Here is a 25,979-nt window from a genome sequence, read left to right on the forward strand (position 1 = left end):
ATCTTAATAAAAAAAGAACGAGTGGATATATGTATATGTATAACAGGTTCACTTTGCTGTACACCTGAAACTAACACACCATTGTAAGTCTACTATACTCCAATAAAAGTTTAAAAAATAAAATAAATCTGGTGCTTCCAACCAGTTCTTTTTTTTTCATTTTTAAAAATTTTACTGAAGTATCATTGATTTATAATGTTGTGTTTAATTTCTGCTGTACAGGAAAGTGACTCAGTTACACATGTACACGTTATTTTTCATATTCTTTTCTGTGACAGTGTATCACAGGGTATTGACTAAAGTTCTGTGTATAGTTCTGTGTGCTGTTCTGTGTGCTTCCCCTGTTGATCCATTCTATATACGATAGTTTGCATCAGATTGTACTGTAATATATATATCGAGATGTATGTAAAATTTATACATTTATATATAAGTAATATATATCATATATAATATAATTTCTATCTGAAAGGTGTAACTCAGGTGTATGCGATTGGAAACAAAATGCTTCCCTCCACACAGAGGGGTTCTTTTCTAGAAGTCTATATCCAACCACTTCTTACACAGCTCAGGTGGAAAACACGGAGAGAGGGCCAGGTGAAAGTTGCTTCTCTGGCCCCAGCATCCTCAGCCAGACTAACTGTCCGGCCACCTACAAAGAAACTGCGGTCCACGGATACAGCACGTCTCTTTAAAGGTACAGGGTCTTCAAGTCGCAGAAGCAGAGATTAAACATGGGTCTATGCTCTGATCGTTGCCTTGGCGCTCTGCTGGGTCTGGCGTTGGCGTCGCCCTGCAGAAGGGTTCTGGGGAAGGACCCCGGGCAGGGAGTGTCCTGCCTGCACCCAGGGTTGGCGCCTTTGATCCTGGTGCATCTCCCATGTCCGCGGGAAGCAGACCTGCCAGGCAGGTGTGCCAGCTACCCAAAGCCCAGGACACCCATTGGTGCGGGGCAGCCACCTGTTTGCCCAGCATCCTGAGGCTGGTTGGCAGCGTAGCGCAGGGAGGCGGGCTCCCCAGGACGCCTTTCAGCGTGCAGTCACACGCCTCACGGGCTCCGGGCTGTGCAGTTTGGGACGGAACGCCCAGCCCTTCGGATGCTGGCAGAGGCACTCAAGTTTGGTTCATCCTTTCTGCTTGGAGACATTGCCTGTTTCCCTTGCAAACTGAGAAGCAGAAGTCAGCACATCCGTCCAGCAAGGGTGGGGAGGCCAGATAGCCCAGTGCGCACACTGAAGGCTCACCTGAACAGAAGCCGAGGATGCAGCCCTGGTGGGGCCTCTTCTACCTCACGTTCCTGTGTTTTCTGATGCACATCCGAGGTAAGGAAGGGTTTCTTCTGGGGAGAGCTGTGTGGGTGTGCATTTCTATCTGGCTGCTTTAAAAAAAAAAAAAAAAAACTGCCCCAAACCACTTCCACTCAGGAAATGGCTCTAACGTGCCAGATTGTAGAAAAACAAAAAACAGAAAACAATAGACCAAGTATGATGGCTTTGAGGGGAGAAAAAGGGGCTGGGTACCAACTCGGGGTCTGGGAATTGGATCCAGAAGTGTGGGATGTGGAGTCACAGCTCTTAGAAGCGAACTGTTTTTGGTGTCTGCTTTTGATCTCTGTGTGTCACACATGGAAAAAAGTGACCCATGTTCCTGGGGCGTGTTGGGAGTTTTCAATTCCTTGTTTTCGATTTAAAATATCAGTGCTGCGTTTCTGTATGGGGACAATGGAACGGAGACACAGCTTGGTTTTGTGGGACCGATCACCCAAGATTGGGTTTGCTGGAAGCGCAGCCTCCGTTCAGGTGTTTAGACGTTTCTCATCAATGTCACCCCTCCTGTTGGCAAATTAAAAGCATCTGAATTGTTTACGCCCCAAACTTCAATACAGGCTCTTCTGGTGATGCCAGGATTTTGGTTTGTCGGAGAGCAGAGGTGGGGAGGGACCTAGTTTGGGAACTATAATTTACCCATGACATGTAGGATTTAATAGCAATTAAATAAGCTCCTTTGGTCCTTTGAATTTTAGGAGAGGGAGGCCCAGGCGGGATTTAAGAGTGAGAAGTGTTGTAGGTTAGGAATTTAAAGGATTTTGTTTGGATGGCATTCTTGTGGCATTTCCTGTTTACCCTGTTTGAGGATGGTTGTTTAGGGGCAGATGTGGTTTTGTGAGACATCCTGGCACCCAGAGCCCAGGATCTTCCCCGAAACCCTTCCAGGATTCCTTGCTGTCTGCACATCTTGCCCCCCAGCACGTGGGTCACGCAGAAACGCAGTCCAGGCGCTTCTGTTTGCAGGGAGATGTTAGTCTGTGAACTGACACCAGGGCTGAAGGAAGAGCAAAAGGGCAGAGCTCTGACTCTACACAGACCCGCCCAGAAACCAAGACAGCAAAACCTGTATGAGCATTTATTCCTGCTGCTGTGCACACAGTAGGAACTGTGGGTTTACCTGCGGGCTCAGGCAACTCAGCCTCCTACCAGGCACGGTCGGTTTGCTCCTTTGGGGATCATGGGATGTCAGATTTCTTCAGCTCCTCATGTGAAGTTGATCCAACTGGCATCTCCTTGGAATGTTTTGGGGCTTCACCCATGGGGGTCAAGGTTCAAGGCCACCTTCTCTCCTGCCTGTGGGAAGAAGCAGACAGGGGTTCTTCTATGACTCCCCCCATAACTGAGGCTGTGATACCCGTGGAGGGTGAGGACCTCCTGGACCTTGGGGGTTCAGTCAACTGGAGGGTGAAAAGAGGATCTCCATCCCCTGAAACTGAGGATGATTCCTGTTTGCATCATGAACTTCTAAAGTGGGGTCCCCAGACCAGTGGCACCAACATCCCCTGGGAGGTAGTGAGATATGATGTTTCAGAGTCACCCAGACCTGCTGACCTAGACTCTGCCTGTAGCCAGATTCCAGGCTGATTTGAATGCCCTTGAGGGTCTGAGAGGCGCTGCGACAGAAGCTCTGAGGCTGAGGGGACAGCTGTGGTGTGGACCAGCGCGCCGTGAGTGGCCTGTCTTCAAACGGCTGTGCTGAAGACCCTCTCCTTTTCACCCCCTGGGTGACTGTCTCTGCCCCATCCCACTCCCCCAGGCTGTCGGAAGGTGCCTCCGTGATGGTTGAGAATCTCCTGTGGGTTTGAGTCTGTTACAGGATGACCTGTGTCCCCCGCAAATTCATATGTTCAAGTCCTATCCCCCAGGACCTCAGAATGGGACTGTGCTTGGAGATGGGGGTCTTTAAAAAGGTGATGAAGGGAAGATGAGGGGGAGGGGGAGGGGCAAGATGGGGGAGGGGCTTAAGAGTTACAAACTATTACGTATAAAATAAGTTCCAAGGAATTCCCAGGTGGTCCAGTGGTTAGGACTCAACTCTCTCACTGCCAAGGGCCCGGGTTCCATCCATGACCAGAGAACTAAGATCCCACAAGCCACGCAGCCAAAAAAAACAAAAAACAAAAAGTCCCAACTCCTAAAATAAGTCACAAGGATATATTGTACAGCCCAGGGAGTATAGTCACTATTTTATAATAACTATAAAAGGGGTATAACCTTTAAACGTTGTGAATCTCTATGTTGTACACCTGAAATGTATGTAATATTGTACATTAGCTATACTTCAATTTGAAAAAGAAGACTTAAACAAATTAAAAAATTTGTAAAATAAAATGAGGTCACTAGGGTGGGTCCTGATCCCATAAGATGGGTGTCCTTATACAAAGAGGAGATTAGGGACACACAGAGGGACGACCCCGTGAGGACACAGGGAGGAGACGGCCGTCTACACACCCAGGAGAGAGGCCTCAGGAGGGACCAGCCCTGCCGACACCTGGGATCTCAGATTCCAGCCTCCAGGACGGGGAGACATAAATGTCAGTTGTTTCATCTGCCCAGTTGGTGGTATTCTGTTATGGGACCCCCCAAAAAAGATAAAAGTTCTTATCCTGCAAAGGGAGGTCCCTGGGCCTACAACCGCAGTACCTTTAGGAGCTGGTAAGAAATGCCACCTCCTGAAGCAACCTAGACCTGACATAGTAGTGTCTGTGTGTCACCCGTGTCCCAAGGGATCCCTGTGCACATGTCACTCTGGGAAGGCTGGTTTAGGACACGCCATCCGACGCCGCTTCCTCAGATGGCCTGCAGCGTTTTCCCCAAGTCTCCATTTCATGACGCATGTCTTGCCTTTTTGGGCAGATAATCATTCCTTACTGCTTTGTGACCAAATACCTCTCCTCCTGGGGACTCTGTGCATTGGTACAGAGGGCTTCCGTCTGCAATGTGCTAGAAGGGCCCTTTGGGACGTCAGGAACCCAGACAACTGGTAGACATTTTGGGGCGAAACTGGGCTGCTATCAGGGGCTGAGGTCATGGAGGAGCTGTGTGGAGTGTCAGTCACCAAGTATCTGGATATTCACGTCGAGCTGTGCAGGGTGAGAACCCAGCTCTCTTTAAGAATATTTGCTGTCCTGCAGGAAACCGAAATGTCAGGAGAAACTAGAGACTGGAATGGACTTGGTAACACAGCTGTTCCAGGAGCAGGAGGTGGAAACCTGCCGGTGATGCACCAAGACCCACTGGGAACAATTCCCCACTTGGACGCATCCCTTCCTTTTCTCCCTTGTAAATCTGAACCGCTAAGCTAGGCAGATGCTTTCTTTTCTCTACTCCATGAATCTCAGCGTCCTGGGAAAGAGCCACTGTAATATGCTTTCTGTACATTTTTTTTTTTTAATTGAAGTATGGTACTTTTATTTTATTTTTTTTATTTACTTATGTATGTATATTTATTTATTTATTTTTGGCTGCATTGGGTCTTAGATGTGGCACACGGGATCTTTGCGGTGACGCCCGGGCTTCCCTCTAGTTCGCGGGCTTGTCTCTAGATGTGGCCTGCAGGTTCCAGAGCGCATGGGCTCCATAGTTTCCGGCATGCAGGCTCTAGTTGAGGCGTGCGGGCTCAGTAGTTGCAGCGCACGGGCTTAGCTGCCTCGCCGCATTGGGATCTTAGTTCCCAGACCGGGGATCGAACCCGCGTCCCCTGCACTGGAAGGCGGATTCTTTACCACTGGACCACCATGGAAGTCCCCTGAAGTATAGTATTTTTAAAGACAATTGAGCCAGAGTCAAAAGGGGCACCTTCAATTTGCCTGAAGCAAGTCGGGATTTGTTCCCTGGGAGTCCTGCTTCAGCTGGGTGAAATCTCTCAAGGACAAGAGAGTCCTACAGACTATGGCATGCAAAGTGGCTTAATCTGTGACCGCTGATTCCCGGAAGGACTGGCTTAAATTAACCCACGCTTCAGATGAAGCCTGTAAATTCCTATGGAAAGCAATTGTCTTGAAGCGCAGCCCTTCCCGAAGGGGACACAGATACAAGGAGACTGGCTGGAATAATAAAATCTAAGATCCTGCCTGCCTGTGAGGGGTGGCATTCTTATCCCCTGATGGACCCACTCAAAGGTAATTAAATTCAGCACCTATAAATTCTGCTGCTAACGGCTGTAATTGGTGCCAGCGCTTTAGATAGTAATCAGTTTCCCCACCTCTTCTCAGAGCTAGCCTGGGGCTGGTTTTCTCCTTCAGAGGGAATAATTCAGGGGTTAGTGGGAACTTGGACGTGTGCCTCTATCATGGTCACTGCCGTGGAGGCGTGGTGGGTTTTTTCTAGTGCGTGGTGTCATCCTCGGCACAGTGTCATGATTATTCCAACAGCTCTGCCCTTTGCAAAAATGCCCTTTGTCCTGTAGGCTTGTGGGTCTGAGAATTTCAGGGAAGCGAACTCTGGTACAAAGCATCTTAGAATCTTGTTGGGGTAGAATTTGACTGGGGAGGGAGGGGATTGGTTACTACCGATAACGAAGGAATTCCTGCAAGTGCCACTCAGGTGGTTTCGTCTCAAAATCCGTCCTAAATAGCTTTTTTTTTTGGAGGGTAGGGGGTCTTGGGTATGATGCTAAGACCTCCCACCCAGCAGCATGAGTCATTTTAGACCTCCATCTCCAGGATGTCAGCAATGGGTGACCAGCATTATGATCCCAGAACCCACGCGGCTGCTTTCCCCTCGGTGTTTACAGATCCCAGAACATGTGGGATTGATTAGAGACCGCCGAGCCAGCTAAACTAAGCAGATCAGAAACACGTCTTATGTTCCCAGCCCCGTCTTAGGCTCTGAGTGGAAAAAAAAAAAGCTAGTGGAAGTAATTGCCCTGGGGAGCTGCATCCCCCCTGCCCCCCAGCTCCACCGAGATGGAGCCTCTGAATCAGCATCGTCCACCTGAGTGATGCGCCTGGCAGGGCTGCACCCGGTGGGGCTACGATTTGAAAGCACATGGGGAGAGTCTTGGCTGCAGCCCCTCTGGAGAGCAGAGGGCGTCGGATGCACGCCAGCCTGGCCTGCGGGACTGGATCGTCGCCAAGCCGAGGGTAGGGGAGCGCCTCATACTGGGTGCGGTCCGCCGGCTTTGTGCGTGAGTCACGCTCACGGGCCTCCCAGTAGCGCCACAACTAGGGACAGCTGCCTGCACGACCTCTCCTCGTCAGAAGCATCTCCAAACGGAAGAAGGCTGCTGGAAAGAGAAGGGGACACAGAATGGGGTTAGGGCAGGGTGGAGGGACGTGGCTGTTCTCAAAGCCCCAGAGGGCGCTCCCTGGCTTCCGGCTGCAAGCAGGCCAGCTGGCGAGGCTACCACATCCCCAGAGACGACCCAAGGCCCTTTTGGAAAACAGCCAGCTCCCGCCCAGCCCGTTGGGTGTGCAACGGATTCGGGAGAGGCCTGGAGGAGACAGATAGCAGAGGCTTCGATCATCTCAGAACAGGGAGCGGCCTGACACTCAGGTTGGAGGACACGGTTTAGGGGCTTCTTTACGGGATGCCTGGGACGAGCCTGGTGAGAGTCCTTTGTAAACTGTCAACAGGCGATTAGAATGCAAATTCCAGAGCTGTCCTTGTAGCTGAGGGCACTGTGGGCCCTGCGCCGGTATCTGTCCTTTCAAACGGGGAGGGAGGGTCAGCCACAGCCCCACTGGCAGCCCTGGAAGGAATGTATCTTCAGAATCCCCAAGGCTGACGCTGATTCCTGTCCCTCAGCCCCCGGACAATGACCCAGAGCAGAGAGTGGCCAGCTTGTTCCCCAAAAGAGGACCTGGCAGAAGCTGGCGGGACACAGACCCTGGCCAAAGAGAGGGGCGATGGGGACAGATGTGGGACCTCCCTGTGTCAGAGACGGCTCTCCGGGGTTTAGCCTCTAAACGCACCGAGCCCCGGCCTCCAGTCCAGACCGTGAGGCTGCCGGTGGGTTCGCTCTGACCTCAGCTCTTCTGCTGTCCAGTGCCTGGGCCGGTCCCAGCTCCAGAAACCCCTGCCTGGGGGTGTCCACGCACCGGGGTCCCAGTTCCCTTGACAAGCAGCCCCAGAAGCTGCCCCCATAGCATGCCAGCTGGGCCAGGCCAAGGGCTTCCCTGACCCCAGGCTGGACGGGTCAAAACGACCTCCAGGCAGACTCGGGGAGCCTAGGACGCCCAGGGTCTAGGAAAACGGTGTCCCTCCGCTTCCCGCCAGCCCCCTTCCAGGCACAGGGGCTGGGACTGGGGCTCCTGGAGGGTCTGGGTGCAAAACCTGACGTTGTCCTTAAGCTTCTGGAAACTCAGGCCCCTCGGCTGGGACAAGTGCATGGTCGTAACATTGACGTCCCCTCGTGGGCAGAAGAGGGATGATCGGGTGACCTGCAGATGCTTGCAGTGGGACTTGGTACATAGTAGGTGCTCATAGACAGCTAAGCATCCTAATAGGCCCCCAGCGACGTTTTCGAGGCAGGTCTGGTGCAGGGCAGCAGGGGGCACAGGGTGGTGCCTCCAGGCCTGTCTGCACGTGGCAGCCGTCAGAGCCGAGGCCCTGGAGAGCAAAGTGACGGGCGGTGAGCAGTCCGAGAGCCTGCCGGCCAGAGCGACAAAGGGGGGAACAGGTCATGGGGGCCTGAGAGCAGTGTCTTTGCCTGAAGAAACCCTGCCCTGTACAGATTTAGGATTTCACACTGAGATGCTTGAGCACATGGATGGACCTTGAACACAAGATGCTCGGTGAGAGAAGCCAGACCCAGAAGGGCACACCGTGTGTGAGTCCATTGTTAGGAAACGTCCAGAACAGGCCAGTCCACAGAGGCAGAGGGTGGGTCTGGGGTGTCAGGGGCTGGGCAGGGGGGATAGGGAGTGAGTCTTAATGCAGATGGGGTCTCTTTTGGGGGATGAACGTGTTCTGGAACCAGAGAGAAGTGGTGGTTGCATAGCATTCATTATAAACATACTAAATGCCGCTGGATTGCGTGCTCTAAACGGGTGAATTGTATAATCTATGGATTCTGTCTCAACAAAGCTCTTTGAAAAAGCTCTTTTTTATCAGCCAAAGATGAGATACAAATTGGTCAGGAGCTCAGAGGTTTTCTGATCAGGCTTCTCTAGATTTAGAGGCGGCGAAGGTGGTGGGTGGGATGTGTGTGGGAAGAAGCCCTTAAACTGGCAGGAGAGGAACCCTCAGCTCGTTAAAAAGGTTTTGTGGGGTTTTTTTTGAGATAAAATTCACACGCATAAGAGTCACCCTGTGAACTCTTCGAAGGTGAATAGTGCAGACATTTTTGTTTAGCACATTCACAATTTTGTGCAGCCATCACCACCATCGAATGCCAGAGTGCTCTTATCACCCCCGTAAGGAGCCCCGTACCCGTGAGCAGTCGGTGCCGGTCCCCCGACTCACTTGTTATCCACCCGAGCTTCTCCGAGTTGAGCTTGTAAGAAAACTGAAATCCAGCCTCCGCTTCTCTCCAGACCCTAAACTTCCTCATAGTATTTTTAGCAAGTCTGAAACTCGCATGCCAACAAAATTTCTGAGCCCCTGAGCACTGGGAGGGAGCCGGGGTTGAAATGTTTGTGAAATGCTTGCAGGGGTGTCACGGAGAGGCAAGGGCAGCGTGTTTCTGGGCCTCAGTCCAAGATGCATTCTGCTTAGCCATAAAGGAAAATATCCACAGTTCCAGCCACAGAGCCGCCACTGTACCGCATCTCCCGAAGGCATCCCCTGAGCTGTAAACCGGGGTCAGAGTGTTTCCCGGTGCGTAAACCACTATCTTCCACACGGCTCACGTGTCACCTCCTCCAGGCAGACCCCCAGGCCGGCTCACACAAGACGTGAAATTGCCCCCGCTGCCTTGTGGTCCCCGCTGCACCCTGTCCCCACCTTTAGGGATATTCACGGGTCTCTCTCCCCTAAAGAACCAGGAAGTAGGGCTAGTGTCATTAAGGTTCCGTCCCCATTGGGTAACAGTGTGCCTGGATCAGAGTTGCAGTTCGTAAATGTTTGCAGAATGCACGGGTTCTTTGGCTTTCCAGGACGTCTATGTGTTTTGCTCGAGGCAGCTGAGATCCTAGGAGCATCTCCCTCCTCTTTAAGACAGGGATACCAGGGACTTCTCTGGTGGCACAGTGGTTAAGAATCCGCCTGCCAATGCAAGGGACACGGGTTCGAGCCCTGGTCCGGGAAGATCCCACATGCCGCGGAGCAATGAAGCCCATGCGCCACAGCTACTGAGCCCACGTGCCACAACTACTGAGTCCACGCACCTAGAGCCTGTGCTCTGCAACAAGAGAAGCCGCTGCAATGAGAAGCCCACGCTCCGCAGCGAAGAGTAGCCCCCGCTCGCTGCAGCTAGAGAAAAGTCCGCACGCAACAACAAAGACCCAACGCAGCCAAAAAAAATTTTTTTAATTATTTTAATTAAAAAAAAAAGATGGGGATGCCATTTGCAGCAGCATGGATGGATCTAGAGATGATCATACTAAGTGAAATAAGTCAGACAGAGAAAGACAAATACCATATGGTATCACTTATATGTGGAATGTAAAAAATAATACAAATGAACTTATTTACACAACAGAAGCAGACTCACAGACATAGCAAACAAACTTATGGTTACCAAAGGGGAAAGCGGGGAGAGAATAAATTAGGAGTTTGGAATTAGCAGATGTCAACTATTGTATATAAAATAGATAATTAGCAAGGACCTACTGTACAGCACAGGGAACTGCATTCAATATCTTGTAATAACCCATAAGGGAAAAGAATCTGAAAAAAAATATATATGTATAACTGAATCACTTTCGCGTACAGCAGAAACTAACACAATATTGTAGCTTAACTATACTTCAATATTTGCTTCCCTGGTGGCGCAGTGGTTGGGAGTCCGCCTGCCGATGCAGGGGACGCGGCTTTGTGCCCCGGTCCGGGAAGATCCCACATGCCGTGGAGCGGCTGGGCTCGTGAGCCATGGCCGCTGAGCCTGCGCGTCCGGAGCCTGTGCTCCGCAGCGGGAGAGGCCACAACAGTGAGAGGCCCGCGTACCGCCAAAAAAAAAAAAAAAAAAAAAAAAAAATTCAAAAAAAAAAAAAAAAGACAGGGGGTGCCGTCATCTTCCTTCGGAGGCGTCTTTGGTAAGGGCACAGCCTGCCAGGAAAGCTAAGATGTTGGTTTGACAAACACACCACAGGGGAGGTGGAGAGAGAGAGGGGGACTTTGGTCTTCCGCTGACCTCACGCTGGGTGGTGGGCTTGACCTTTGCACCAGGGAGGATGTCTGGGCAGATGGGGCCAAGGGGGTGGAGACTGGTGTCAGGGACCCTGACGGTCCCATCGCGGTGTGACCTAGTGCCCTATGTCTCCCCACAGGTCAAGGTGACTTTGATTTGGCCGATGCTCTCAAGGACCCCGGTAAGTGCCCGTCTTTCTCTCGGAGATGCTGTGCTTCGCAGCCTGTGTCAGCTCTGTGGTGCCTCGGGGTTGGGGTGGCGGGGATTCCGAATTCCCGGGAGATGGACCTTCACATCCGGCCTTAGCTGTGGGGCTCAGTCTTATGTCTTGGTAGGTCTGGGCTCCCCAAGCCAGGGGTCCGCGCATACGCTGGAGGGTTTTCCTTCTCTTAAATGTGGTTCACCTCTACTCGCGGGGCATCTACGACTTGGAAGACCCCCCTACACCCCGCCTGTGTGTGGCCACTACCCTTGAGGTCAGCTTCACCTTCTTGCCAGCTGGAAAGCTGACTGTACATCTCCTGGGCCTGGGAGGAAAGTCTGGATTAAGGCCCACAGTCAAGCTGGGTGGCAGGAGTGTTCAGACCTGGGGGGCTTGGGGAAAGGTTGTGACCTGCAGGCACAGTGGGAAGAAAGATCGGTGCTTGTCTACTCAGAAAAATCAGCTGCTTCTGTCATCAGGACAACCCCAGGTCACTCATCTCACATCAATTACGGTGGATTTTCGGAGAAGTAAAGAAGGGACGTGATCACCAGACCCACTCAACTTAAAAAAGTATGACAACCAGGGCTTCCCTGGTGGCGCAGTGGTTGAGAGTCCGCCTGCCGATGCAGGGGACGCGGGTTCGTGCCCCGGTCCGGGAAGATCCCACATGCCGTGGAGCGGCTGGGCCCGTGAGCCATGGCCGCTGAGCCTGCGCGTCCGGAGCCTGTGCTCCGCAATGGGAGAGGCCACAACAGTGAGAGGCCTACGTACCGCAAAAAAAAAAAAAAAAGAAGCTTGAGAACCAGGGGACAGGGTGACCTCCAATAGCAGCCTGTCACCACTTCTCCACTATTTCGTAGAGATTATGAGCCGGGGGCGACACTTAGTACTTCTGTTCTCTCAAAGGAGCTGCTTTTTAAAATGAAAATACACCTTAGGAATAATAAAATTTTAACAATCTTTCTTCTCTAGAGAATGGCATTTTGAAAGATATTCATTATCTAAGTTTTTACATTTCTGATATGTTGGAAGTTTTACTATGTATTATTTTGTAATCAGAAAAATTGCAGACATGTAAGAAATAGAAAGAACAAAATAATGGATGAAGAAAAAAAGAAAAAGGATGACAACCAGTGATGCAAGACCTGCTCCCTCCCCAATTTTCCCCACTAACTGAGGCTTTTGCTGGTGGTAACCATGACAGAGCAGATATGAGATTATTGTCAGAGCACCAGACAAACCTAACGATGCAGGTCAAGGCTGACACACTGCTTCCCCCATCAGACTGCAATGGTGAAGGGCTCAGTCCTCCCCAGAGTGGACGGGCTGCGAGGTCAGGGTTATAGGAGGGCCAGTGGTTGCAGCCACACTGCGGGGCATTGGGAGGTACCCCCCCACATTCAGCCTGGGTGGTTGGCACAGGGTCTGGGATGGATAAAGAAGGAACCACCGCGTTTACACACCCCCGGCAACAACAGGCACTCCGCAAACGTTTGTCACGTGCAAGAAAGTGAGAGAAGCATTGTCCTGGAATCAGGGGAAGCTTCTCTCCTGATCTGCCTCTGCTCTGCAGGCATGTCGTCACCTTGTACGCTTGTGTGGCACCAGCTCTGAGCCCCCCTGCCCTGGATGCTCTTTGCTCAGTCGGTCACCCTGCTGGCGTCCGAAATCTCACTACCGCACCTCCTGCAAGGCTCAGATGAAACTTACTTCCTAAGGATCTGAGCTGACCACCTCAGGAAAGCTTTGCTCCCTCAGCGGGACCTCTGCACAGCTCCCGTGGAGACTGGTGGGCATGGGATTTAAGGATACTTTTGTCCCCCCCACCAATACAGAGTGGAATTTGTGTTCATATCATGTCTGTGTTAGTGCCTTGAAATTCTCATTGTTTATTAGGGCATTAACGATTCTTCCTCTGAGCTGCACGTAAATCCTCGATGCGTATTGAATGTATGTTCTCTCTTTGTCCTTAGAGCCCACCGAGAAGTCGAGTTCAGGTGAGTGACTACCTGGCTGCACAGAAATGAGTCTGTGCCCCGGAGATGAGGTTTTTGAAGGTGTTTCCAGGGACGTGGAGTGTGTGAAAGAGAGGCAGGTGTTTAAAGCAAAGCCTAGTCCTTGGGGAACTGGAATCAAAATCACAGTGAGACATCATTCCTACTAGGACTGCTAGAATCAAACTATGGGCGATACCAAGTGTCGGTGAGGGTGTGGAGACGCTGGAGCCTTCGTGCGTTGCCGGTGGGGCTAGAAAATGGTGCAGCCCCAGCGGAAAACAGTCTGGCAGCTGCTCAGAAAGCTACGTACAGAATTTCCCTATGAGGCAACAGTTCTACTCCTGGGTATAGACCCAAATGAACTGAAAACAAGGATTTCAACAGAAACACGCACACTTAGGTTGATCGTGTATAATTCCTACATTAGTCCGGGAGAGAAAAATTGAGAATAAAGTTGATGAAAAGAAGAATAAAGTTGATTGAATGAAGAATAAACTTGATAAACTAAACAGAGGAAAATGAAGAATAAGCTTGATTAAATGAAGAATAAAAGAAACTTGATTGAATGAAGAATCAAGTAAACTTGATTAACTAAGTAGACGTCCAGAAATTTTAAAAAAGAAAAGAAAGGAAAAAAGATAAAATAGTAGGAATAACGTGACATTAATTACTGTAGATGTAAAATGACTTAATGACTATGTTAAAAGACAGGGCTTAAAATCAGTTACATGCTATTAAACAAAGTGAAAGTAAATGTTTGGGTAAAGATTTGGAGGCAGATACTAACCAGAGGAAAATGGCATCATGTAGCAATGTCAGACAAAATAATCTTCAAGGGGGCCTCCCTGGTGGCGCAAGTGGTTGAGAGTCCGCCTGCCGATGCAGGGGATACGGGTTCGTGCCCCGGTCTGGGAGGATCCCATATGCCGCGGAGCGGCTGGGCCCGTGAGCCATGGCCGCTGGGCCTGCGCATCCGGAGCCTGTGCTCCGCAACGGGGGAGGCCACAACAGTGAGAGGCCCGCATACCGCAAAAAAAAGAAAAAAAAAAAAAAAAAAAAAAAAAAAAAAAATCTTCAAGGAATAAACAGTTTTTTGTTTTGTTTTGTTTTGTTTGCATACAATGTAAAGGCTAAACGGTTACTTTTGTAGCTGTGTGTATGCAGTTTTTTCTTTAAGTTCTACATTCTGAGGTTTTACTTCTAGCGGCTAAGTGATTTTTAGCAGCTCGATGGTGATCTGTAAGTCTGTGAGCAGCAACTGTGAATAAAATATAAGATCTAGATCTTATTTTATAGGCTGCTACTGATGGAAGGACATTCTTCTCTTCTAAACATGCAGTGTTGTCTTCCCCACAGATATCTACCCAAAGCTGACGCCTCCCTACCAGCCACAGCCTGGAAATCCAGAGAACAGTGGAAGTAAGAATGTTCATTCATTTCAAAACAAGTTTGATGAAAGGTGCCTCTTTTTTTTTTTTTTTTTTTTAACTATGAGTTTTCATCTGGCTGCTTCTGAAGTAAGAACCAACTCAGCTTTTGCGGGGGCGGGGGGGAGCAGTTTGCATTATTTTCTTTCCACGTTGCTCAGACACTTGGAGAATACTGAGCATTTTGGGACGTTGTGCATTATTGTGCTGGAATTTTAATCAGGCTGGAGGACGAGTCTTTTTCTAGCCGTTTCCGTGGTTCCTAATAACTTGCCATGCACTGTGCGTTTTAGGTCATTTATCTTCAGTTTCTCCTTTGTTTTAAAAACTTGGCAGACACTGTGCCTATAGATCACTGAAAAAAAAGGGGGGGGCCAGGAGGGGGATAATATTAGCCAATAGCCCATAAAGTCCTCAGCAATTCAAAAACCCTAAAGACCTAAAAGCTGACCAGGCAGAGGTGACCAGTGACACTGGCCAAGTTGACAGCTTGCGGAAGCTTCCTGGAAGCTTGGTGTGGCCTTGAGATGGGTGGAAATTCATCTCCTCTGCGGTGGTGATGGCCACGGTGAGGGAGATGTCACGAAAAGTAAGACGTAAGTTTCTACGAAGCTGTTACCTAATTGCAAAGCAACCCAGGCCACTAATTGCGTTAGTTAATGGACGCTTACGTCACTACTTTGTCATGCTTGATACCGAAATTTGGCCTCTGTACACCGGTGCCAAATTGAATCTCAGAGACAGAGTTTCAGGTGAAGTAGAAAAGAGTAGCTTCGTTGCTTTGCCCGGCAAAGGGGGACACAGCGGGCTCCTGCCCTCAAAACTGTGTCCCTACCTGGGGTGGGATTCGGTGAGGAGTTTTATAGCAATGGTTCAAAGGGTGGGGCTGCTGAGAAGGACCACGGTACCTGCAGGGCCTGCACTCCTTCAATGTAGACATCACCTGGGCTCAGGTGATCTCCTGATGGGCTTCTATGCTTCTCAGAGGTTATCAAACTGTGGCCTTCTCTTTGGAATGAAGAATGCTTTATCAAGTAGTTAACACCGTCCGTTTGTTGGGGGTTTCAATATCTGCCAAACAGTATTGTCATGTGTATCTCTTGAGGGGAAACCAGAACCCTTCCCCAAGGCTGCACTGTTGTTTCCTAATGGCTCCTCTCTTGTATCTGCATCCCCTCTCTTCCCTGATTAGCATCTGTCTGAACCTGCCCGTTGGAACTCAGGGAAGGTCATGGGGGCTAAAGGAAGCCTACTTCCTGTAATCAAGAAACGGGGGACACAGAAAGGCTTTTGTGCCCAGGAGCTCCACAGGGCCCTGCTCGGTTTCATCCCCCACCCCCTTTTTTTTCCCCTCCAATTTTAACATCCCAGCTCCATGGATTCCTTTCTTGTAAAAATTCTTCCCAACCTTTTCAACAAACTATTGTCCGATGGAGCACTGTTATTCTACAAGGTGCCAATGGAAATACCTCCTGGGGAGTGTTTCTTGCTACAGTCTATTTGGGGATCTTGGGTTAAAGTATTCCCATGGGCTTCCCTCCTACGTATAGGGTCCAGAGAGTGTTTGATGCTGGCCATCCTGTAAGATGAGTCACCAGGACCAGGGTGACTCATCCACCCCAGGGCAGGGCGTGGGTAACAAGCCTCATGCTTGGGAGGGGTCCCTCTGTGACTCAGCGTTCCAGCAGCTGACACATTCCAAATTAGAGGAAGGTTGCTTTCTGGCCTTTGTTTTCAAGCTCTGCTAAAACCCAGTGGGGAGATGCCTTTAAAATGGTGCCCGCAAATATTGAATTTATATTTGATATGAGTGATACGGCTTTTGGTATCAGCCTGACTGTCCCTTAGAAGCTAGTTCTGCTGATGGTTTATTGTTTATTGGGGAACACGTCTTGATTAAGAGGTTTTGGAACACTGATCAGATTCAGTGAATATGCTTTCTGCCTAACCCATTTGGAATGATTCATAATGAAATGATAAAACATGTAAAAACAGGGACTCAGGAAACTCAACACACACAGCAAACGAAGAGGGGAAAGAACTTGATTAGAACTTAAGTATGGAAACAGCGATACAGGAGTAGAATCTCTCCTTAAATTTCATGCTTGCCCCCGGCTCACCCAGTTCCTGTACGTGTCTCTTGATAAGAAAGGTGAGTCATTGAAGGTAGTGGTGAGCAGTCCCTTGAATACAGGGCGTTCTGGAACATTCTGCTGTGCAAGAAAGGCCCTGCAGGTGGAATGGGAGACCCTGGCAGAGACAGTGTTTTGTGCCAAGGCTCTGGGGCAGGAAGCTTGGGCTAATTTTGAAGGACAGATTAAGGGCATTTGTGACAAAAGTTAAGATTAACTCCAGTGAGGGAATGTACACACGCACAGCAGGAAGGGTAACACGTCATCAAAAATGTGAGATGCTTTTGTCCTAATATTGATGATGGGCTTTTGCAAACAACTTGATGTTTGAGATAACTCTAAACATTGGAACATTCACAGGTCAGCGTCTGCCAGATTCATTTCAGGAATCTGTGACCTTCTTGCTTTCAGAACCAAAGGAGGAGGTTCTGGGCACCGAGATCAACATGGTTTTTAAAGATTTGGAGATTCTGAGTACCAGAGGTTCTGTGAAAGCGATAAACAGCAAATATAAATAAGCCGGAACGTCATGTTGTATTTCGGCCTTTTGTATTGTGTGAATGGTTCACTGCGGGAAGATGTCATTCTTCTCCTAACATCACCTTGGTGTTGTCCAACAGATATCTATCCAAGGCCAAAGCCACTGCCACGTCCCCAGCCTGGAAGCTCTGACAACGTTGCAGGTGAGTCCAGAGTATTGAGACGCCTTCTGGAAGCATTGGGAAGGTTGCCACGGACCATCTTGGAACTCTGTCCTCGGGCGGTGAAATACGAGTTGGCGTTTGACTCATGCAGCGGTTCTTTAACAAGGAGTCCACCTGCTCTTAGCAATCCCTCTGTTGATGGAGGAGGCATTTTGTTTTGTTTTGTTTTGGGCTGAAAGAATGCAATGTGCCCCAAAGACATCTCACGTCACTATGGAGGAAGGGGATGATCTTTGTCCTTGGTTGCTCTGTTTTGGGTGTTCCATTGAGTTTTACTTCCCTTCTCAAGAGCCGTGTGGGGCCACGTTGCCTGTTCTTATAAGGACACCAGTCCTATGGGATCAGGACCCCCCTAATGACCCCATTTTACTTTAATCATCTCCTTAAACACCCCATGTCCAAATCCAGCCCCATCCTGAGGTGTTTGGGACCAAGACGTCAACATATTAATTTTATGGGGACACAATTCAGCCCATCACAGCTTGTGTCCACTTGGAAGAGGCCTTTATTAAATGACCTCTCAATATTTAAATCATACCCACATAGACTATTTCGCTTCAAAATGAGCCACCTTCGCACCAAGCATTTTGCTTTCATCTCAGATCTGTCTTTAAAAATTGCACTCCAGGGACTTCCCTGGCAGTCCAGTGGTTAGGATTCCACGCTCCCAGTGCAGGGGGCACAGGTTCAATCCCTGGTCAGGGAGCTAAGATTCCACAAGCGGTCAAAAAAGAAAATGCTGTCCGGACACAAGAAGGTGTAGAGAAATCTCCTTTATTCCTTACTAGCTGAGATGGCTGTTTGTTGTCTGTGTTTCTGTGGGAGACGCTTCCCTGGTCTCGGGGGCTGGGGTTTTCCCTGGTTGCCCTGGGAAGCGGGTTCGGACCTGCTGTTAGCAGACCCGCTGGATTTGCAGGGTGAACCCAGAGCTGTCTCTGTGTGCTCAGGGGATGCCCTGGGGTGACCTTGTCCCTACCACTGTCTTGGGGAGAGGCAGGTGGGGTCTTTGCGGGATGTCACAGCCTCTACTTCAGGATCTTGGCTTTCTCGTCGGCACTTCCTTTGGAGATGTCACCGGGATTTCCTTCCTCTTCACATGGCCTTTCTGTCCTGCAGGGGGAGGACGCTACAGACCCAGAGACCATGGGAGTAATTATGGTAAAGGAGTTCTTCCTTTAAAGCTGCATGAGGAGAAATTCTCCTTCTGAAGAACTAAACCCCGTGTGGGCGCCGCTGGGCAGCGTGTCCTATGGGTCCTGCATGGAAGCTCCCTGACCACCTGGGTTGCTAATATGTGTCCTCACCGGTCACCAAACCTGGGGAGGGCTTTGCCTGGGCTGCACATTGAAATCCTGTCAAGAATTGGAGGCCTGCTTACACGTGTTACTGTGCTTACACATGTGTGTATGCACATGTGCGCACCTGTGCATGCATGCATGTGCATGTGCACGTGGCTGGGCGCACACATGGATGCCTGTGTTTATACATGTGGATATATGTTCACATGTGAACATCTGCGCCTGTGTACTGTGTCCATGCATGCATGCGTATGCATTTGAAATACACGTGCATGTGTGTGCACTATGTGCATGTACATAAAGGTGGCTGTGTGCATGTGTATATAGGAGTGTGGCTCTTGTGTGTTCACATGTACACGTGTGGATGTGTACCATGCACATTTGTGTGGAGACATGCATATATGTGTCTGTGCCCATGTCCACATGGGCACAATGCATGTGATGCCTGCGTGCATGGCTGCATGTGTGTATGTGTGTGTTGGGTGCCTATGTGTGTATGGGTGTGCACATATATACACGTGGACACGTGCTTGTGTGTCACACATGTGTGCATCCGTGAGTATGTGCCCTTGTGTGTCGCACGTGTGTGCATCCGTGAGTATGTGTGCTTGTGTGTGGCATGTGTATATTTGGGGTGTGTGCTGCATGTGTGTGCACATACGTGTGGTATTCCCTGAGCCATGAGGTGAGAGCCACGCCCCCTCCACCTCCATTGGTCCCGCTCCCCTCTTAGCTGTAACGCCTGCATCTCCCCTTCCTAGCTCTCTCTGTCCCCACCTGCCCGCTGGGAGGTCAGCTCCGTGAGAGCAGAGGTTTGGTCTGCTCTGCTGGTGGCCACATCCCTATCATCTTCATGGCACTGGCAGCAGAAGGCAGCCCGACCAGCTCTTCTGAATAAATGAATGACCGTGTGCTTGTCCCCTTCCAGGTGGAGATGGCCATTCCTCGTACGGCAACCCACAAGGTAACACACAGGGACGGGGCACCCCACCTTTCCCAGGAGCGAGCTCTCCACATCACTGTGGGATGAAGTGGGGTATACGTGTAATTATTTCAACCTGAGGGTGTTCAGGGAGCACCTCCTGTTCCCATGCTTGTCTGGAAGCTCCTGAACACACATGTCTGTCCTTCAGGGAGGGGTACATCTTGTGGGGGTCAGAGAAGGAGGGCGAGGACTGTCCTCAGGCTGGAAGATGCCTCGGAGCCCTGAGAGCCCGGCTGGGGTTCGTGGACCTGCCGCTGGGCCACCAATGGTGTCCCTTTCGTTGACCACTACTGACCGGTAGCCAAAATGGAGAGGAGAGGGGAAGTCATGGCATTCAGCCAAGGAGAACGCCCAGAGGGCACTGCCAGCCCCATCGCAGGTCCAGCAGTGGAGGCTGGAGTCTGGATGGTGGGCTTTTGTTGTTTGTCACTGGGTGGATGGGGTCCAGCCTCTTGGTGATCTGGCATTTAGGTGGAGGGTGACAGTGAATCCGCCCAGCTGACCCCAAGGCTTTGGGAAGAAGAAAGGTATTGAGGTGTCTTTCCAACCTTAAGACCCTGTCCCCATGCAGAGTCTCAGTACTGCTATTTCTGGGTGTATGGGCATTCTGGGGAAGTCCATGGATGCTTTTCTTCTCGTGGGCAGGAGGTGGGGCAGGAGGGGTGCATCTCAAGGCAAGAATCCAGGTCTGACACATGGTTTGATGGGGTCCACGGCAGGACAGAGGGACTCATCCCAGACTGGGGCAGAATGGAGGTGGGTAAGGATGCTCCTTGAGGGGACCATTTCCAAGGCCGGGTCTAAAGGATGGGTGAGAGGCAGCCAGGACAGGAGAGGTAGGTGCTGTGCTAGGTCGCGCTGGGTACACCCCCGGGAACAACAGTAGTCTATGGGGCCAGGGTGTGGAGTGTGTTGGGCAGGGGGCAACACTGGTGACTGGCCAGGCGACCCCATGGGCACGTCTGCACTTTATACGTGCTTCACGGGAAAAAGCCTGCCCCTATTTATACCTATGTGATGCATGGATCAGAGGGCCAGCGACGGTCAGGGAGATCAGTGTTGAGACCCACTTAGTTCTCAGACTAAAGAGGATGTTGTAGAGACAGTGCACATGGGGATAAGAGGTCAGCCTGGAGGACCATTTGGTAGTCACCATTGATATCACGTGGTTGATTTGTATGGGATGGCAGAGAGGAAAGAGGTGTATCAGTTAGCAGTGCTATGTAACAAAAGAGCCCCAAACATAGTGATTTTAAACAACCACCATTGATTATGATTATGTGAGTCGCAACTGGGCTAAAACCAGCCCACATCTGTCCAAGAGGGCAGGCCAGGCTGGGCCACAAGGCAGCCAGACATGGCACCAGAGAATAAAGAGAAGCATGACCAGGATAAGAAGCATCACAGCTTCATGTCTGCTGGTTCTATTGGCTGAAGACCCAATTCTGAGGATGATGACCTGGACACCCCCCCACCTCCCATGCCACCAAGCCACATGGTAGAGAGTGTGGATGGGGGGTGGGGAGCCCTGGAGAGCGGGGTCCAGCAGGGGACAGGGTAAGACAGCACAAGGGAGGGATAGATCCCTGGGCACCATGGTAACGCTCTTCCAAGCATCATGGGAGTCACATCCACGGCGTGGCCACTCATCCGTCACCTGCGACACGCCGGGCACTTGCCTGGATCTGATGTAGGACATGGGTGGTTATTTTAGACGGAAGCAACGATTTGTTCTTCTGGGGAAGTGTTGATTTTTGTCATATCAAAGTTCCATACCTTGGATTTTGTGCAGGACAACCTAAGCTTCCCTTAAAGCATTGATGTTTGCTATATGGTTGTGTTCAGAGCCCCAGCATGATTTGAGGATCGGGCTACCAGGCACTTTTTGGTTAAAAAATTTTTTTTGCATGAGTAAACATTCTATGTCCCCAAAGCTACAGATTCATCCAAATTCACAAATACATGAAAAAACATATCAAGCCTACCTTCTGTGCAAAAGTGTTGGATGCCCCAGTCCGATAAGACTGGTTGGTAAGCTCCCCTCGGGTGAAAGCAGAATCACTTCCTCGGGTTTCTTGTGTGAATTCCATCATCTTCCCGTGAATAGGACGGTGGGGAGGGCCAGGGATGTGATTGCAGAGTTATTTACGATCAGCGGTGTTCTGGCTGGCTGTGTTTTTCACAGACTATCTTGCTTTTCTGGATTCCCGCAGGCAACAGGATAGCAAAAATCATGTCTCCTATCATGTGCGGGGTGCTGGTGACCCTGGTGGGGGCAATAGCCAGCTATTTCCAGTACAACAGGAGGAGGAATGGTTGCAGGACAAACGGCAAGTTTCCCTTCCAATTTTATCTTCCCTAAGTGTAAAGCCTGATAAGTATATGAATAAATGTAGCAAAACAGAAGCAGACTCACAGATACAGAGAACAAACTAGCGGTTCCCAGTGGGGAGAGGTAAGCGGGAAGCAGGGAGGAGCAAGATGGGGCAAAGAGATTAAGAGGAACAAACTTCTGTGTATAAAATAGATAAGCAACAAGGATATGTTGTACAGCACAGGGAATAGAGCCAATATTTTATAATAACTTTAACGGAATACAATCTATAAAAATGTTGAATCGCTATGTTGCATGCATGAAACTGATATAATATTGTACATCGACTATAATTCACTTAAAAATTATTTTAATAAAATAACAGCCAGGCTTCCCTGGTGACGCAGTGGTTGAGAGTCTGCCTGCTGATGCAGGGGACACGGGTTCGTGTCCCGGTCCGGGAAGATCCCACATGCCGCGGAGCGGCTGGGCCTGTAAGCCATGGCGGCTGAGCCTGTGCGTCCAGAGCCTGTGCTCCGCAACAGGAGAGGCCACAACAGTGAGAGGCCCGCGTACCACAAAACAAACAAACAAACAAACAAACAAATAAAATAACAGCCAAAACAACTTATGTCCAATAGATACACTGGCACACCTTCACACGAATCATATGTATCTAGGAAATTTGTTCTTAAAATGAAAAATGTTTCATTTTATTTAGAATTTATTACTTTTCAAAAAGTCCTTAAAGTAGTTTTGTTTTGTTTTTAATATAGGCCTTTAGAGCTGATTTGAAACCACACCTAAATGATGGCTTTTAAGATCTCTTCTTGTTATACTTTTTTTTTAATTGAAGTATATTTGCTGTACAATATTATATGTTACAGGTGTACAGTATAGTGTTTCACAAGTTTTAAGAGTTATACTCCATTTACAGGTATTAGGAATATTAGCTATATTATGTTATAAAATTCTTTGACAAATATATGTTAGTTAATTTATTTAACTTATGATGAAAGGCTAAATCCTCTTGAATACAATCTATCAAAAAAGTTCAAGCAAAATACATACTTTGATTTTGTGAGTAAAAGGTTTTCTGTCTGCTTTTGTTTAATAAGGCAATGTGTTTAAAAATATTGCAAAGAGTTGAAAGCAGTCACCCGCAATGCATCTGTGTGAGCTGTGTTCAAGTGTCACACTCAATAAATGATAGCATATTTTGAATTAAAAAATACTTTCGGGGGTCCTTCGCTGGTAATGTTATTTCTGATAAAGTCCAATGTAGACCCCCTTGCATAATGAAGGGCTTTTAAAGCTGGGATTTTATTACGGACACATGGGGGACCTGAGAAATGCTTTCGAAAAGATGCTTACACTTTTATTAATTTTTTAAGGTTTTCTCATCTTAAGATTTGGTTTTACTGCCACAGACCCTACATAAGTAACTTGCTTTTGTTTTCAGTGAACTTTCAATCACAAGGGAGTCGGGAAAGATATTTGGGTGGAATCTGCAGTTTTTGGACCCTTCTCCCCAAAGAAAACCACAGAAGGACTAAATGGCAAACCTTTCTGTCGAAAGGTGCACAGACCCCAGGGAAATGGGTTGGGGCCAGGGCTGGGGGCGTGCTGGGACTTTCTGCTTCACCTTTGGGTCCAGGCTTCCGGGTTTGAAGAATAACACGCCCAAGGACGGGTGGGTAGCCGTCCTTGGGAGCAGACATCCTGTCTGCTGATCCATGAATGCCCTAAAGACATCGCTAAAAGGAAGATGGGGGTGGGTGGAGAGGGCGATGCTTTATTGCAGAAACAACAGCTCAGATGTTAACTCGGGGTCTCCCAAGGTTTGGTCCTGAGACCAACCATGTCTGAATCTGTCTGTGTTTTGCCAGGGGGCCTCCACCTCCAGGAAGGAAGCTATAAAACAGAAGCCTATTCCAGGAGTATTTTTTTAAGGATTTGGGCAAAATCCTCAAAATCCCAAAACCTGCCCTTGGCCTCCCTCTGCTGGTGGGTGGGGGGTACTGAGCAACCCCCTGGCCGGGGCGAGCCTTGGTGTACATAACCCCGGACCCTGAAAGTTTGGGGGGCGGGGGACAAACAGTTTATGAAGAACAACGTTACCTTCTGGGCACCATGCCTTATCATTACAGAGACACTGTGCATTAATTTCGCTTGCATCTTTGGTGAAACTCTGTAAGCACTTGTGACCCCGGGAGCTCAGGGCTGAAAGTGGGCAAGGAAAGTGAGGTATCATCTCAGACACAAATGTAAGGGGGTGGGGGGAGCCCCAACAAGCGAAGTCACCAAGATAAATACTATTTTAGTGCCATATTTAAAAAAAACAAACAAACTGGCAAACTACAGCCTGCAGGCTTGCTGCCTGTTTATGTCAATAAAGTTTTACTGCAGCTAGAGGCAAGTAAGGCATCATATACAAATGCAAGATGGGATCCCACGTCTATTTCACATTTTGATACTATGCTCACGGTGGGCTTTTCTGGGCATTCATTACGATTTTTAAAAAAGACACTGCATTCAAGTATTACGACATATCCTGAGTTTTCTGGCGCCTGCTACAACTTGGTGTCCACTCACCTCCCCCTAGTTGAATTTCTGAAGCAGGAGCAGTTTTTATTCTGTTTTGGATCATGTCTTTCCCGTTTATCTGAGGCAGAAGCCCATTTTGGTTAGAGCAGTGTCCTGTCTTGAAGCTCCCTCCTGCCTTTTTGGGGACTACATAAAATACACGTCAAATAGAAAGCAGTAAAAAAGATACCAGTGCTTTAAGATCAATCCGTAGAGTTTTTTTCTTTTTTTCCTGGCTATGACATCTTGCATCCAATCTTTCCTTACAGAACCAGAAAACATCTGAGGCCCTCAAAATCCACCCTTTGCTTTGAGAAAAGCTCCACCCAGACAAGAACCGCCTTCATCACTGCCGTGCAAAGTTCCTTTCCTTCTTGACTTAAGCAGCTTCCCTGAAGGGTTTTCTCTCCTGTTTGCAGTAGACGTGCTCCCTAACCAAGAATTCCTAATTCCTCAGACACATCGATCATGATAAGGTAGACAGCTGGACCTTGGGTTGTAAAAAGATTGCTTGATCTCTTGGTTCCATCGTGAATCTGGACAGAGATTCCAGCTCTGGAATGAGCTCCGAAACTACCTCCTGGTGTGACCTCAGGCCATCGATGTGGTCACAGAGCACAGGGGCAGCAGAATGGCACCAGGGTCTTGGGCGGGAATGCCATCAGCTTCTAAAAGATGGAGACTGCTGTTTGGGTTTCCAACAGGCTCGGGTAAGAAGCTTGACTGATGTTGTAAGTTCCTTAGTTATGTCAGGAATCCAGACCCATTCATCACCACCCGTGAATCGGGAATGAGTGATTTCCGACCCTAACGGCAGAATTTGAACATTATTTCAGCTCACAAAAGTATTGTCACCTGCACAGGATGAGGCTGCATTGGGGAAATTTAAGTGCAAAATCGCTGATGTGGAATCCGTCTCGGGGAAGAGATCATGGGGTGCTTTTTTCCTGTGAAATAGTACAGTTTCTACATTTTTTTGGAGAACGTGGGGTAGAAATAGAGATTTGCAGATGTTGAGGCTTTTCGTATTATTTTTGGTCTTTGATCCTCTGTGGGTACCAGTTCTTAAGGCGACGGCAGTGCTTTCCTTGGTTTATACTTTTCTGTTTACTGGACTACTTCTATCCTCAAATATCTAAAACGTATACTAGCTGTTTGCTTCCATTTTAGTAATACTTTAGGGGAGAGGAAAAAGGATGGTTTGGGCAGATTAGTATAGTTTGATTCAACTGAGATTAATGCTGATAGAATTTTAGAGTTTAAATATTAGAACCAAAGAGGAAGCCAGTCACTAGAATCTGGATCTCATAAAGAGGACACATTAAAATTCCAAATATGCATGCTTTTGCTCACCCTTAAGGATTGAGACCTAGGTCTCCGAAGAGAAGTTGAAAGCAGAAAGCATTTGAAAGAGCGTCCCCAAAATGGAAAAGAACTTAAAACTAAAGCTCCCGATTAGATGTCTCAGAATTGCATGACTTCCGTCCTGGATTTACAAAGATTTGAGCCATTTGAAGACAGCCTGTATTTCCTATTTTAATATGAATATCCTAGGATTCTTCCCAAATCTTGTTGAGCTTCCCCATAACTGAGGATGATCACTAAACACATCCCATATATGAGTTTTAGTGGGGAGTTTAATTTAACTCTTGTTAAAAAGTGTGTATGTACACACACAGATTTACACACAGATGCACATAAATGGAACTTAAGCATTTTTAAAGGTAACTCCATCCATTTTCTGTAACCGTCATGGGCAACTCTTCATCAT

At 48.9% G+C, this 25,979-nt stretch overlaps 1 protein-coding gene across 1 annotated transcript; it reads left to right on the top strand.

Moving 5' to 3' along the window:
• Positions 1-1,021: 1,021 nt before the first annotated feature.
• Positions 1,022-25,110, top strand: XG (Xg glycoprotein (Xg blood group)). Its single transcript, XM_082609792.1, has 9 exons — positions 1,022-1,322; positions 10,700-10,741; positions 12,739-12,762; positions 14,119-14,181; positions 16,942-17,004; positions 18,142-18,183; positions 19,252-19,287; positions 21,522-21,638; positions 24,478-25,110. Exons 1-9 carry the CDS (start codon positions 1,262-1,264, stop codon positions 24,492-24,494), a joined length of 465 nt encoding a protein of 154 aa, XP_082465918.1. The 5' UTR covers positions 1,022-1,261; the 3' UTR covers positions 24,495-25,110.
• The last annotated feature ends 869 nt before the right edge of the window (positions 25,111-25,979 follow it).

This window comes from Mesoplodon mirus, assembly GCF_964341445.2.
Source record: "Mesoplodon mirus genome assembly, chromosome: X".
In the NCBI taxonomy this organism is placed as follows: Eukaryota; Metazoa; Chordata; class Mammalia; order Artiodactyla; family Ziphiidae; genus Mesoplodon; species Mesoplodon mirus.